The sequence below is a fragment of the Pristiophorus japonicus genome, chromosome 18 (assembly GCF_044704955.1).
Source record: "Pristiophorus japonicus isolate sPriJap1 chromosome 18, sPriJap1.hap1, whole genome shotgun sequence".
Taxonomy (NCBI): domain Eukaryota; kingdom Metazoa; phylum Chordata; class Chondrichthyes; family Pristiophoridae; genus Pristiophorus; species Pristiophorus japonicus.
In genome coordinates, this window is record NC_091994.1 from 110,311,567 (window position 1) to 110,326,773 (window position 15,207).

The following is a 15,207-nucleotide window of genomic DNA, read 5'->3' on the forward strand; positions in this document are numbered from 1 at the left end:
TGCACTGCTGCTGGCTTTTTTCTTTAAAACCTAATTATTGCTCCTCTCCGCAGTCGGAATGTAAAGAAAGCAACATCTACAGGAATGGACCAAAGATTGGGGCCACTATATCGCCAGGTTATTGAGTGGGGGCAGCTTGCAGCTTCATCGGTTGAATAGAATAGCCAGAAATGCCACTTCCTTGTTAATAAATGAGTGGTTTCTGTGATTGGAGCTGCAGGATGTGCAGAGCAGCTAGTTTCAGATAAATGATCAGGATGTCACTGCCATTCCAACTGTTCTGGAAATTAAAGGGCAAGATCACTTCTTGAGGAGGGAGGGGCGGTAGGTTTTCAGTGAGGGAGGGAGGGGCAGCAGATTCTCTGGGAGGGAGGGAGGGGGCAGCAGATTCTCTGGGCGGGAAGGGTGGCAGGTTAGGTTTTCAGTGCAGGTAAAGTATTGCCTCTCCGGTCTCTCTGTCTATCACCACCCGGGATCCTAATGGAGGCCCAACATCTCCAATCTACTGGACAATGGAGTTACTTGCTGATTGAGCCCAATGAAATGATGTGGAAATTTAGTAAGAACTGAAAAAGCAGGGTATGTACTAAATGTATCTCCACCTTTCCCCTGGCCCTCTTTCTCCTCCTCCCCCCCCCCCCCCCCCAAAAAAAAACAAACCCTCCCTTAAGCTTACTCTTGGAACCATGGTAGCTGAACTTATGGTGAAGAATGGGACCCTGAAGGGCTGAGACAGAATCTGCCTTTGGGAGAAAACAGGACGAAGAATCAACATGTGCTTTAGTCGTCTACAAAATAAAGCTTATGGGGACATTGTAATGGTTTTTGCGTTGATGTTCACTGTGACTGACTGTGTTGGGGTGACCACACAGTATTCCACATGCTAACGGCTCAATAGGAGCTTGCGAGCAAGACGTTCGGTGTTTCCAGAATGTTCCCAGCCTTCAAATGGAATTCCAGAGACTCCCGACAGGTCATCAGTTAAAATCACAGAAATTTATATCTCTGAAGGAGGCCATTCGGCCCATCATGTCCGCCAGCCGACACAGCTACCCAGCCTAATCCCACTTTCCAGCTCTCGATCTGTAGCCCTGCAGGTTACAGCACTTCAAGTGCACATCCAAGTACTTTTTAAATGTAGTGAGGGTTTCTACCTCTACCTCCCGTTCAGGCAGTGAGTTCCAGACCCACACCATGCTCTGGGTGAAGAAATTTCCCCTCAAATCTCTATACCTCCTATCCATTACTTTAATTCTATGCCTCTTGGTTGTTGACCCCTCTGCCAAGGGAAACAGGTCCTTTCTATCCAGGCCCCTCATATTTTACGCACCTCAATCGGGTCTCCCCTCAGCCTCCTCTGTTTGAAAGAAAACAGACCCAGCCTATCCCATCGTCCCTCATAGCCAAAATTCTCCAGTCCAGGCAACAGTCTTGTAAATCTCCTCTGCACCCTTTCTAGTGCAATCACATCTTTCCTGTAATGTGACCAGAACTGCACGCAGTACTCCAGCTGCAGCCTAACCAGTTTTTTAAACAGTTCAAGCATAACCTTGCTCTTGTATTCCATGTCTCAGCTAATAAAGGCCTTTGTTTCTCTACACTTCTCCGTGTCATACCATTTAATGTGTATTCCCTTGCCTTGTTAGCCCTCCCCAACTGCATTACCTCACACTTAGCCGGATTGAATTCCATTTGCCATTGTTCTGCCCACCTGACCAGTACATTGATATTCACTTATGAAATCTGAAGTGTTGCACACTGGCAGATGACGCGCCCCCACCCCCCCCCCCCATCCTTTGATGTCTGCTGCAGCCACTAAAAGCTCGGCTGATGTCCCTGCAATATTATATGTGGTCCAGCACTGCCATCTGGTGGCTGGCGGGGGGAGCGATGCACCAGTTGCCGTGTGCTTGCAGCAAATTCAACAGGGTGCCGGCAACCATTTTGAACACCATTAATGTGTTGCATCACCTGAGTATCCAATCGTAAACACGGAATTACTTGCCCACGGCATCTTTTATATATAGCCAAAGCTGACTTATAGCAAATCTTCAAATAGATATTGCATTAACATAGATAAGCAGATTGTTTTAGAAAGAATTAAGAACTTGAAAATAGATAGAGCAGCTGGGCCGGATGATATCCACCCGCGAGTCCTCCAGGAGATGGGACATGTGCTTTGCGAGCCTCTGGCCTGTATGTTTAATAGCGGGAATGCACGCTGGAATGGTTCCGACAGGTTGGAAGGAGGCGAATGTAGTCGCCATTTTTTAACTAGGCCCATCAGTAATCACTAATTGGAAAGATGCTTGAAAGCACATGGTTTGGGGTGGGGCTTATGTTGTGATACACAAGGTATGGCCATTGTGTGGGACAGACTCGATGGGCCAGATGGTCTTCACCTGTCCTGGCATTGTTCGTATGTTTGTGTTTTCTGAAATGGCTATTGTTTTGTTACATGGTACTTACAGGTGAATTAATCTATGCATTGAGATTATTGGTCGAGTTTAGCATACACTGGGAAACCACGTGCTTTGTGTTAAAAGGAGGATTTGATGACGCCCCCTCGGGTTTAGCGGAGTCGAGGAGATTCGGTGTTTTTTGGAGGCTGGGCTGTCTCTGAGGCTCTCTGGGAGAAAATCGTTGACGGCCTGTGACAGTTCCCGGCCGACTGCCACTTCTCTCCGTGCGATGCAGTCCATGCGCTGGGGTGTCCAGCTATAGCAAGTTTCCAGGAAAACACTTCAGATTGCCTCTTGTTCCCAGAGCCCCATACTGAGTGTATGGCCTGACACATGGTGTAAAGTCCTGTCCCTGCAGTACAGACTCACACGAGGCACATGCTGAAGTCAAGGTCACTCAGGACCTGCACCTTTATTACACAGCTCTCGAATGCCACACTTGCCTGAGACCTGTCTTTATATACCTGTCTGGGACAGGTATCCAGTGTCTCCTGAAAGTGCACCCCTGGTGGTAAGGTAAGCTTGTGGTTACAGGTCATCTCGAGTTACAGTCATGTATAGCATGGTAAGATACAGTAGTGTGAGATACATGGCTCCAGTATTTCACCCACATTTGTTGTGGGAGAGGTTTAATTAAGCGGATAGTTATATCAGATCTCCCAACTCCTTCATAAAACCACCTGCATTTGTTTTATATCCATGCATCTCTTTCATGACTTACTTTACAGGCATGTTTTGTATCAAACATTACAACAGTGACTACACTTCGAAAAGTACTTCATTGGCTGAAAAGCGCTTTGCGACGACCAGTGGTCGTAAAAGACTCTAAATAAATCCAAGTCTTTCTTTCTTTCAATCCCAATGAATGAAGTGTTTGGGACAATCCAGAGATTCTTGGACCTGAATCCCCAGGAAATGTGTTCCTTTAGCTGTCGACTGAGTCCTTCCCCCTTGGGTTGGCCAATCTAAGGTACATATAAACATTTTTCCATGTAAAAAAAAAATTCCGATCGTGGCATCACCGCACACCATAAAAGACTTGCATTTATATAGCACCTTTCACGACCACCGGCCGTCTCAAATTGCTTTACAACCAATGAAGTACTTTTGAAGTGTAGTCACTGTTGTAATGTGGGAAACGCAGCAGCCAAGTTGTGCACAGCAAGCTCCCACAAACAGCACTGTGATAATGACCAGATAATCTGTTTTAGTGATGTTGGTTGAGGGATAAATACTAGCCCCAGGACACCAGTCTCTCAACCGATGTTCCCTGTGAGCAGCACTTTGTTATGCGCAACCTGTTTCTTTTTCTGTGAGGTCCCTTTAAATTTCTGCGCATGCACGGTATATGCAAAAGCCAGTGATTGGTCTGCGCAGAACATAGGTTAATAGAGGATATATGGCTCAGAAACAGGCCATTCGGCCCAACCAGCCCATGCTGCCGTTTCTACTCCACTCGAGCTTCCTCCCGTCTTTCCTCATCTAACTCTCCTCTGCATAACCCTCTATTCCCTTCTCCCCCATACGCTTGTCCAGCCTCCCCTTAAATGCATCGATCCTATTCGCTTCAACCAGTCCCTGTGGCAGCGAGTTCCACATTCTCACCACCCTCTGGGTAAAGAGGTTCCTTCTGAATTCCCTATTGGATATCTTGGTGATGTTAATGTTGATTGAGGGCTAAATATTGGCCAGGACACCGGGGAGAACTCCCCTGATCTTCTTCGAAATAGTGCCGTGGAATCTTTTATCTCCACCTGAGAGAGCGGGTTTAACGTCTCATCCGAAAGATGGCACTTTCCACAGTGTAGCGCTCCCTCAGCACTGCACTGGGAGTGTCAGCCTAGATTTATGTGCTCAAGTCCCTGGAGTGGGATTCAATCCCACAACCTTCTGACTCGGAGGCGAGTGTGCTGTCCACCGAGCCTGGAAAATATCACACTAAACTAGATTTGTGCCGTTAAAACAATCAATTTTATTTATATTTAATGTACAGAAGTAAAAATACTAGTAATACATTATAACTATATGAGCAGTATTTTAATAATACAAACATGTTTGTATTATTAAAATAATGCTCATACAGTATAATAAAGCTCTATTAGCTCCAATAACTGGCTAAGTACATATTTTAACTTATACAAATGTGAAAGGGCATAATAAGAATGTAAGAAATCGGAGCAGGAGTAGGCCATATGATCGATTGGGCCTGCTCTACCATTCAGTAAGATCATGGCTCATCATAGAAAGTAGGTGCAGGAGTAGGCCATTCGGCCCTTCAAGCCTGCACCACCATTCAATAAGATCATGGCTGATCATGCAACTTCAGTACCCCTTTCCTGCTTTCTCTCCATACCCCTTTATCCCTTTAGCCGTAAGGGCCACATCTAACTCCCTTTTGAATATATCCAATGAACTGGCCTCAACAACTTTCTGTGGTAGAGAATTCCACAGGTTCACCACTCTCTGAGTGAAGAAGTTTCTCCTCATCTTGGTCCTAAATGGCTTATCCCTTATCCTTAGACTGTGATCCCTGATTCTGGACTTCCCCAACATCGGGAACATTCTTCCTGCATCTAACCTGTCCAATCCCGTCAGAATTTTATGTTTCTATGAGATCCCCTCATTCTTCTAAATTACAGTGAATATAAGCCTAGTTGATCCAGTCTTTCTTCATCTGTCAGTCCTGCCATCCTGGGAATCATTCTGGTGAACCTTTGCTGCACTCCCTCAATAGCAAGAATGTTGGTGAGAGGGGAGCGACCTATAAAAAGCCCAGCGGGAGATCGAGAGCCAGCAGCAGTTGGTGAGAGGGGAGCGACCTGTCAAAAGCCCAGCGGGAGATCGAGAGCCAGCGGCAGTGGGTGAGAGGGGAGCGACCTGTCAAAAGCCCAGCGGGAGATCGAGAGCCAGCGGCAGTTGGTGAGAGGGGAGCGACCTGTCAAAAGCCCAGCGGGAGATCGAGAGCCAGCGGCAGTTGGTGAGAGGCGGGAGCGGCCTATAAAGGCCCAGCGGGAGATCGAGAGCCAGCAGCAGTTGGTGAGAGGGGAGCGGCCTATAAAGGCCCAGCGGGAGATCGAGAGCCAGCAGCAGTTGGTGAGGAGGGTGCGGCCTATAAAAGGCGACCGGTGCAGCTACAGCGGGAGAGAAAGCAAAATAGAAGTAGAAAGTAATCAAAAAGTGACGTCACAGCCAATGGGGTAAGTGATTGGCTGGTGATTGGTGAGTAGCTTTTCTTTTCTTTTTTATATCAGTAAGTGAACTGTAACATTGTTATTACCAATTTAAGGGTATCTAAGGTTAAGACATGGCAGGAGAGCTCGGCCATGTGATATGCTCCTCCTGTACCATGTGGGAACTCGGGGACACTTCCGGTGTCCCTGGGCGCTACGTGTGTAGGAAGTGTATCCGCCTCGAGCTCTTGACAGTCCGCGTTGCAGAATTGGAGCTGAGGGTGGATTCACTCTGGAGCATCCACGATGCTGAGAATGACGTGAGTATCACGTGTACTGAGTTGGTCTTACCGCAGGAGAAGGGTCCACAGCCAGATAGGGAATGGAAGACCAGCAGGAAGAGCAGTGCAAGAAAGATAGTGCAGGGGTCCCCTGTGGTCATCCCCCTGCAAAACAGATACACTGCTTTGAGTACTGTTGGGGAGGATGACTCATCAGGGGAGGGCAGCAGCAGCCAAGTTCATGGCACCGTAGGTGGCTCTGCTGCAAAGGAGGGCAGGAAAAAGAGTGGGAGCGCGATAGTGATAGGGGATTCGATGGTGAGGGGAATAGATAGGCGTTTCTGCGGACGCAACCGAGACTCCAGGATGGTATGTTGCCTCCCTGGTGCAAGAGTCAAGGATGTCTCGGAGCGGGTGCAGGACATTCTGAAATGGGAGGGAGAACAGCCAGTTGTCGTGGTGCACATTGGTACCAACGACATGGGTAAAAAAAGGGATGAGGTCCTACGAAAAGAATTTAAGGAGCTAGGAGCTAAATTAAAAAGTAGGACCTCAAAAGTAGTAATCTCGGGATTGCTACCAGTGCCACGTGCTAGTCAGAGTAGGAATCGCAGGATAGCGCAGATGAATACATGGCTTGAGCAGTGGTGCAGCAGGGAGGGATTCAAATTCTTGGGGCATTGGAACCGGTTCTGGGGGAGGTGGGACCAGTACAAACCGGACGGTCTGCACCTGGGCAGGTCCGGAACCAATGTCCTAGGGGGAGTGTTTGCTAGTGCTGTTGGGGAGGAGTTAAACTAATATTGCAGGGGGATGGGAACCTATACAGGGAGACAGAGGGAGACAAAAAGGAGGCAAAAGCAAAAGACAGAAAGGAGATGAGGAAAAGTGGAGGGCAGAGAAACCCAAGGCAAAGAACAAAAAGGGCCACTGTACAGCAAAATTCTAAAAGGACAAAGGGTGTTAAAAAAGCAAGCCTGAAGGCTTTGTGTCTTAATGCAAGGAGTATCCGCAATAAGGTGGATGAATTAACTGTGCAAATAGATGTTAACAAATATGATGTGATTGGGATTACGGAGACGTGGCTCCAGGATGATCAGGGCTGGGAACTCAACATCCAGGGGTATTCAACATTCAGGAAGGATAGAATAAAAGGAAAAGGAGGTGGGGTAGCATTGCTGGTTAAAGAGGAGATTAATGCAATAGTTAGGAAAGACATTAGCTTGGATGATGTGGAATCTATATGGGTAGAGCTGCAGAACACTAAAGGGCAAAAATCGTTAGTGGGAGTTGTGTACAGACCTCCAAACAGTAGTAGTGATGTTGGGGAGGGCATCAAACAGGAAATTAGGAGTGCATGCAATAAAGGTGCAGCAGTTATAATGGATGACTTTAATATGCACATAGATTGGGCTAGCCAAACTGGAAGCAATACGGTGGAGGAGGATTTCCTGGAATGCATAAGGGATGGTTTTCTAGACCAATATGTCGAGGAACCAACTAGGGGGGAGGCCATCTTAGACTGGGTGTTGTGTAATGAGAGAGGATTAATTAGCAATCTCATTGTGCGAGGCCCCTTGGGGAAGAGTGACCATAATATGGTGGAATTCTGCATTAGGATGGAGAATGAAACAGTTAACTCAGAGACCATGGTCCAGAACTTAAAGAAGGGTAACTTTGAAGGTATGAGGCATGAATTGGCTAAGATAGATTGGCTAATGATACTTAAGGGGTTGACTGTGGATGGGCAATGGCAGACATTTAGAGAACGCATGGATGAATTACAACAATTGTACATTCCTGTCTGGCGTAAAAATAAAAAAGGGAAGGTGGCTCAACCGTGGCTATCTAGGGAAATCAGGGATAGTATTAAAGCCAAGGAAATGGCATACAAATTGGCCAGAAATAGCAGCGAACCTGGGGACTGGGAGAAATTTAGAACTCAGCAGAGGAGGACAAAGGGTTTGATTAGGGCAGGGAAAATGGAGTACGAGAAGAAGCTTGCAGGGAACATTAAGGCGGATTGCAAAAGTTTCTATAGGTATGTAAAGAGAAAAAGGTTAGTAAAGACAAACGTAGGTCCCCTGCAGTCAGAATCAGGGGAAGTCATAACGGGGAACAAAGAAATGGCAGACCAATTGAACAAGTACTTTGGTTCAGTATTCACTAAGGAGGACACAAACAACCTTCCGGATATAAAAGTGGTCAGAGGATCTATTAAGGAGGAGGAACTGAGGGAAATCTTTATTAGTCGGGAAATTGTGTTGGGGAAATTGATGGGATTGAAGGCCGATAAATCCCCAGGGCCTGATGGACTGCATCCCAGAGTACTTAAGGAGGTGGCCTTGGAAATAGCGGATGCATTGACAGTCATTTTCCAACATTCCATTGACTCTGGATCAGTTCCTATCGAGTGGAGGGTAGCCAATGTAACCCCACTTTTTAAAAAAGGAGGGAGAGAGAAAGCAGGGAATTATAGACCGGTCAGCCTGACCTCAGTAGTGGGTAAAATGATGGAATCAATTATTAAGGATGTCATAGCAGCGCATTTGGAAAATGGTGACATGATAGGTCCAAGTCAGCATGGATTTGTGAAAGGGAGATCATGCTTGACAAATCTCCTGGAATTTTTTGAGGATGTTTCCAATAAAGTGGACAAAGGAGTACCAGTTGATGTGGTATATTTGGACTTTCAGAAGGCTTTCGACAAGGTCCCACACAGGAGATTAATGTGCAAAGTTAAAGCACATGGGATTGGGGGTAGTGTGCTGACGTGGATTGAGAACTGGTTGTCAGACAGGAAGCAAAGAGTAGGAGTAAATGGGTACTTTTCGGAATGGCAGGCAGTGACTAGTGGGGTACCGCAGGGTTCTGTGCTGGGGCCCCAGCTGTTTACATTGTACATTAATGATTTAGACGAGGGGATTAAATGTAGTATCTCCAAATTTGCGGATGACACTAAGTTGGGTGGCAGTGTGAGCTGCGAGGAGGATGCTATGAGGCTACAGAGTGACTTGGATAGGTTAGGTGAGTGGGCAAATGCGTGGCAGATGAAGTATAATGTGGATAAATGTGAGGTTATCCACTTTGGTGGTAAAAACAGAGAGACAGACTATTATCTGAATGGTGACAGATTAGGAAAAGGGAAGGTGCAACGAGACCTGGGTGTCATGGTACATCAGTCATTGAAGGTTGGCATGCAGGTACAGCAGGCGGTTAAGAAAGCAAATGGCATGTTGGCCTTCATAGCGAGGGGATTTGAGTACAGGGGCAGGGAGGTGTTGCCACACCTGGAGTATTGTGTACAGTTTTGGTCTCCTAACTTGAGGAAGGACATACTTGCTATTGAGGGAGTGCAGCGAAGATTCACCAGACTGATTCCCGGGATGGTGGGACTGACCTATCAAGAAAGACTGGATCAACTGGGCTTGTATTCACTGGAGTTCAGAAGAGTGAGAGGGGACCTCATAGAAACGTTTAAAATTCTGACGGGTTTGGACAGGTTGGATGCAGGAAGAATGTTCCCAATGTTGGGGAAGTCCAGAACCAGGGGTCACAGTCTAAGGATAAGGGGTAAGCCATTTAGGACCGAGATAAGGAGAAACTTCTTCACCCAGAGAGTGGTGAACCTGTGGAATTCTCTACCACAGGAAGTAGTTGAGGCCAATTCACTAAATATATTCAAAAGGGAGTTAGATGAAGTCCTTACTACTCGGGGGATCAAGGGGTATGGCGTGAAAGCAGGAAGTGGGTACTGAAGTTTCATGTTCAGCCATGAACTCGTTGAATGGCGGTGCAGGCTAGAAGGGCTGAATGGCCTGCTCCTGCACCTATTTTCTATGTTTCTATGTCCTTCCTCAGATTAGGAGACCAAAGCTGCACACAATACTCAAGGTGTAGTCTCACCAAGACCCTGTACAACTGCAGCAAGACCTCCCTGCTCCTATACGCAAATCCCCTCACTATGAAGGCCAGCATGCATTTGCCTTCTTTACTGCCTGCTGTACCTGCATGCCTACCTTTAATGACTGATGTTTCTATAGGAATGGGGTACTGAAGGTGAATGTTCAGCCATGAACTCATTGAATGGCGGTGCAGGCTAGAAGGGCCGAATGGCCTACTCCTGCACCTATTTTCTATGTTTCTATGTACCATGACACCCAGGTCTCGTTGCACCTCCCCTTTTACTAATCTGTCACCATTCAGATAATAATCTGCCTTCCTGTTTTTGCCACCAATGTGGATAACCTCACATTTATCCACATTGGGCAAATGCACGGCAGATGCAGTATATTCACCGAACCTGTCCAAGTCCCCCTGCAGCCTCCTAGCACCCTCCCCACAGCTCGCACTGCCACCCAGCTTAGTGTCATCTGCAAACCTGGAGATATTACATTCAATTCCTTTCTCTAAATCATTAGTGTATATTGTAAATAGCTGACTCAACACTTTACCGCCCGATCTCCATATCCTTCGATTCCTCTGGAGTCCAAAACTCTATCGCTCACCCTTGAATATATTCAGAGACTCAGCATCCACAGCCCTCTGTTGCATGAGAATTCCAAAGATTCACCACCTTCTGAGTGAAGAAATTCCTCCTCATCTCAGTCCTAAATGGCCGACCCCTTATCCTGAGACTGTGTACCCTGGTTCTAGACTCTCCAGCCGGTGGGAATCAACCTCTCAGCATCTACCCTGTCAAGCCTTCTCAGAATCTTGTATGTTTCAATGAGATCACCTCTCATCCTTCTAAACCCCAGAGAGAATACGCCCATTCTGCTCAATATTCCTGGATTTGCCACAAGGATCAAAGCCTCTGATTAACAAGTCATATGAAACCCGCTTTTCAGTACAAAAAAAAATACTGTGGATGCTGGAATCTGGAATAAAAACAGAATACTGGAAATCTCAGCGGGTCAGGCAGCATCTTTGGAGAAAAAGCAGAGTTAACATTTTGGGTCGATGACCCTTTGTCAGAACTGGAGAGTGTTCGTAAAGAACAGATTCTTAACCAGCACCGAAAGGGGGAGGGGAAGAACAAAAGGGAGGTCTGTGAAAGGGTGGAGGGCAGGAGAGATTTTTTTTTTTAATTCGTAGCCAATCTTTCCAATTCTTTGTCAAATCACAAACGCCAGAGGTCACCTTACACACATCAAGGATCACTCTGCGCCAATGCTCTTAGCCAAAAGGCCGAGAGCCACTGCACCGTTCCTGGAAGTACTGCAATACCAGGTTCGTGCCATGGAGGTGGATGGGTCAATCCACCCCACACCAGAGATTAGAGACGAAAGGGATTATGGGCCGAATTGAAGTGGTAATGGCCGGAGTTAGACAAACATTAATCAAGGAGGGGAGCCACTTTTCAGTACTTGCGTGCAGCTATGAAAATCCACGACATAGATGCAATAACTTCTCAAATAGATAGAATGAACCTGCGTTTACATAGCACCTTATCACATCTCTCAGGAAAGCCCGAGAGAGCTTCACATGCAATGATTTGTTTGGAAGGGCAGATACTGTTGCATGCAACTGCGGCAGACATTTTGTGCACCAGGTTCTGCAAACAGCGAATTGGAGAAATGGCCAATTGATCTGTTTTTGTTGGTGGGTGAGGGGTGAATGGTGGCCAGGACTAGAGACGAAATAAAGAAAGATTTGCATTTCATAACCTCAGGACGTCCCACAGCATTTTAGAACCAATGAAGTACTTTTGGAGTGTAGGCACTGTTGTAATGTAGGAAACACAGCAGCCAATTAACAGCAACCTCCCACAAACAGCAATATGATATTGACTCGATAATCTGCTTTTAACGTGTTGATTGAGGAATAAATATTGGGCAGGATGTCGGGGATAACGCTGCTGCTCCCTCTTCGAAATAGTGCCCTGGGATCTTTTACATCCACCTGTGAGAGCAGACGAGGCCTCGGTTTAACGTCTCGTCCGGAAGACGGCACCTCCAACAGTGCAGCACTCCCTCAACACTGCACTGGGAGTGCCGGTTTAGATTTTGTACTGATGACACCAGGAGAAACTCCCTGCTCCTCTTACAATGGGATCTTTAGCAATGACCTGAGTCAACAGCAATAATTCTCACTTTAACATTTCATTTAAGGGACAGTACCTCGGACAATGTAGCAGAGGTAGGGAGCTGTAAGGATGTGGAGACATTTGAAGACAATGACGACAAGGATGTGTTATGGGGAACGGGTGCCAAAGTCAGTCAGTGAGGATACTGTACTAAGGAGCGTCTAATGCTAATGAAGAGGGAGGCTTGTCTAGCATAATTGGAGAGAAGCTTGTCATGTTTATTCCCATTCCTTATGAGAAGGAATTTTCAAATTCTTTGATAAAAATTCTCTGACAACTAATCCCTAAAAAGTATAATAGTGATTTTTTTTTTAAATAAAATTTGAAACCAGCAATGTACTGGAGATTTATTTTCAAGTCTGACTTACTTTGTAAGCCCACGATAAAAGGAGCTTTCACCCTTCAAGCCTTTCCACCTGGGATTTACGCCATTGGCCCATATTTTGAATGGATGATTTACTTGAGGGTTAAGTAAGGGTCCTTGGTGGGTGAAAAGAATCTGCTGGGCGACCAGTGTCACCATGGATTTCGTTGTTTTCATATGATCAAGACAAGAGCAACAGATTCCAACAGTCTTCAGATATATCTCTTAGCTTTAGGTAAAATAGATTTCTAATGGTAAAGGCAGCGACTAGGTCAGTAGCTCAATGGAGATGTCCAGCTGCCATCTACCTCCCACTGACAACGTCAAACTGTACTGTCGGTTTATAGAGCAGGAAGCTGAATTTAGACAGAAATGCGATGTAGCCAATATTGCTCTCCGACTATAGGCTTGTCTGTGTCCCGTATTTGGCCTCCATCATTACTGGCTGGCAGTATTGCTTTCGACTCTGCTCCTCGATGGGATAGTAGCAGTTTGAGTTTCTCCCATTTTCTTGCACGGGGAATGGGATGTCGTCATCGGCACTATCCTTGGTGTGCACTGAAAGAAAACAAATGAAGGTTACAATTGGGTCCGTGAGCCGGATAAAACCTAAACCGAGGCCCCGCCTGCTCTCTCAAGTAGACGTAAAAGACCCCGCGGCACTATTTCGAAGAAGAGCAGGAGAGTTATCCCCGGTGTCCTGGGGCCAATATTTATCTCTCAATCAATCAACATCACTAATAAAACAGATTATCTGGTCATTATCACATTGCTGTTTGTGGGAGCTTGCTGTGCGCAAATTTGCTGCCACATTTCCCACATTACAACAGCGACTGCGCTCCAAAATTGCTGTAAAGCGCTTTGAGCCCTCCGGTGGTCGTGAAAGGCGCTATATAAATGCAAGGCTTTCTTTCTTTCGTTCCATTGTCTGTAATTGCACAAAGAATTGGTTTGACATTTAAGGGGCGATTTTGCCCTTTACCGACGGCAGGCGCTAACGGAACGCAAAATGTGTTTCACCCAGGCGTGCCGCAACAATCGCCCGCGGAATTGCGCAGGGGTTTCCGCTCTTGCCGGGAGCACGCTGCTGGGCTGCGCGCACCGATGACGATGTCATTGCTGTGCGCATCGCCCCTCTCCGCCCCCCCCCCCCCACCCCGTCCCGCCCTGGCAGTTAATTGCCCCGCGCAACCTACCTTAGGACCTGGAAATGACGACGCCAGCTCGAGCTGTTGAGTTGCAGTCGGGAACCGGATGGAGAAGCACTATTTAAAGGCGTCATCTTGAAAACTATTTTCTGTCGGCCATTACATTTTTCTGCTTTCCAACAGATAGGCAGAGTGACTGGTGAACCAATAGCAGTGATTTTTACCTCAAAGAGTCTTCTGCCTCCTAACCTTTCCCCTGTATAAGTCACGGCAGTTTTGAATATAAATATTTCTGTCGCTTCATGGGGGCTGTGCTGGCTTGCAACCTCCAGCTCCGATGTCATACTCAGAGGATGCTTAGACAAAGACAATGGCTGTGACAATTACAGAGAGAGGCATAGAGAAAGGCAAACACAAAGAAAGGGAGCACCACATGGAGAGGCTCCTGGAGAGGCCCATGGAGCAAGGCACAGGGAGTGGCAGTGGGAGAGACAAAGACAGGCAAAATAACATGGAGAGCCAGAGGCAGTAGGACAGGGAGAACCACAGCAACATGTTGCCAGAGGAAGAAGGTAGCACAGGGCTGGCTACAGGAGGCCTTACTCTCCCCAGGTATTCCAGCAGCAGTTCTTTTACATCACTGAGGAGCAGTGTGTGCGAAGGCTGCATTTCAGCGAGGATGTGATCAGAGCTCTGCCATCTGCTGCAACCAGACCTTGAGCTTCATACCAGGGTGAGGATGGCTCTCTCAGTGGCAGCCAAGGACACCATCACGCTCAATTTCTACACCAGCGGATCCTTCCAGGGAGCAACAGGAGACATCTCCAACATTTCCCAGTTTGCCGTGCATTGCTCCATCCGTGAGGTCACAGATGCTCTGTACAGGAGGAGGGACTACATCTCCTTCCCCATGAGCAGACAGAAGCAGCATGAGCGTGCATGTGGCCTTGCCAGAATAGCGGGCTTCCCCACGGTGCAGGGTGCCATTGACTGCACACTTGTCGCTTTGAGGCCACCACATCACAATCCTGAGGTACTCTGTAACCACAAAGGTTACCACTCGCTGAATGTCCAGTTGGTGTGCGACCAGATACACAGAATACTCACTATCAATGCCCGCTATCCTGGCAGCAGCCATGATACCTTCATCCTGCGCCAGACAGGTGTGCCAGCTCTATTCCAACCCCCAAATGATGCTCGCGGCTGGCTGCTCGGAGACAAGGGCTATCCGCTATCCACCTGGCTCATGACTCCCCTCCGCAAACCCACCACTCCTGCCCAGCACTCGTACAATGAAAGCCATGTTGCCACCAGGAACATCATTGAGCCGACTATCGGATTGCTGAAGCAATGGTTCCGCTGTCTTGGTCGTTCGGGAGGAGTCCTGCAGTACTTGCCCAAGCAGGTGTCCCTATTCGTCGTTGTCTGCTGCATGCTGCACAACCTGACCATCACGAGGGCACAGCCATTGCCACCAGGCATAGCTCCACCACCTCAGGAGGGGCAGGAGGAGGTGCCACAGCCGCGACGGAGGCAGCAACTGGAATGAGAAGAGGGGATAAAGATACCATTGTTGCACCCAGCGGGCTCGACGTTTCCGCCGGCGACGGCACCAAGCACCTGCGGGCCAATGAGTCGCAGCATTCGCTCCTCCAAGTTAGTCAGCTGGCGCAGTTCAGCTTCCCCCCCTCCAG

General features: G+C 47.5%; 1 protein-coding gene across 8 annotated transcripts in view; it reads right to left on the bottom strand.

Annotated features, from left to right (window-relative positions):
- Positions 1–11,157: 11,157 nt before the first annotated feature.
- The window catches only part of LOC139228964 (uncharacterized), a 95,402-nt gene continuing 91,352 nt past the window's right edge, over positions 11,158–15,207 (bottom strand). For 7 of the 8 annotated variants that reach the window (XM_070860567.1, XM_070860560.1, XM_070860562.1 and 4 more), the window contains one exon: positions 11,159–12,923. In XM_070860567.1, the coding sequence (XP_070716668.1) occupies positions 12,766–12,923 (158 nt within the window). In that variant the 3' untranslated portion in view covers positions 11,159–12,765. Of the gene's footprint in view, positions 12,924–15,207 lie in introns of all 8 variants that reach the window. The other variant, XM_070860568.1, reaches the window with a different exon arrangement.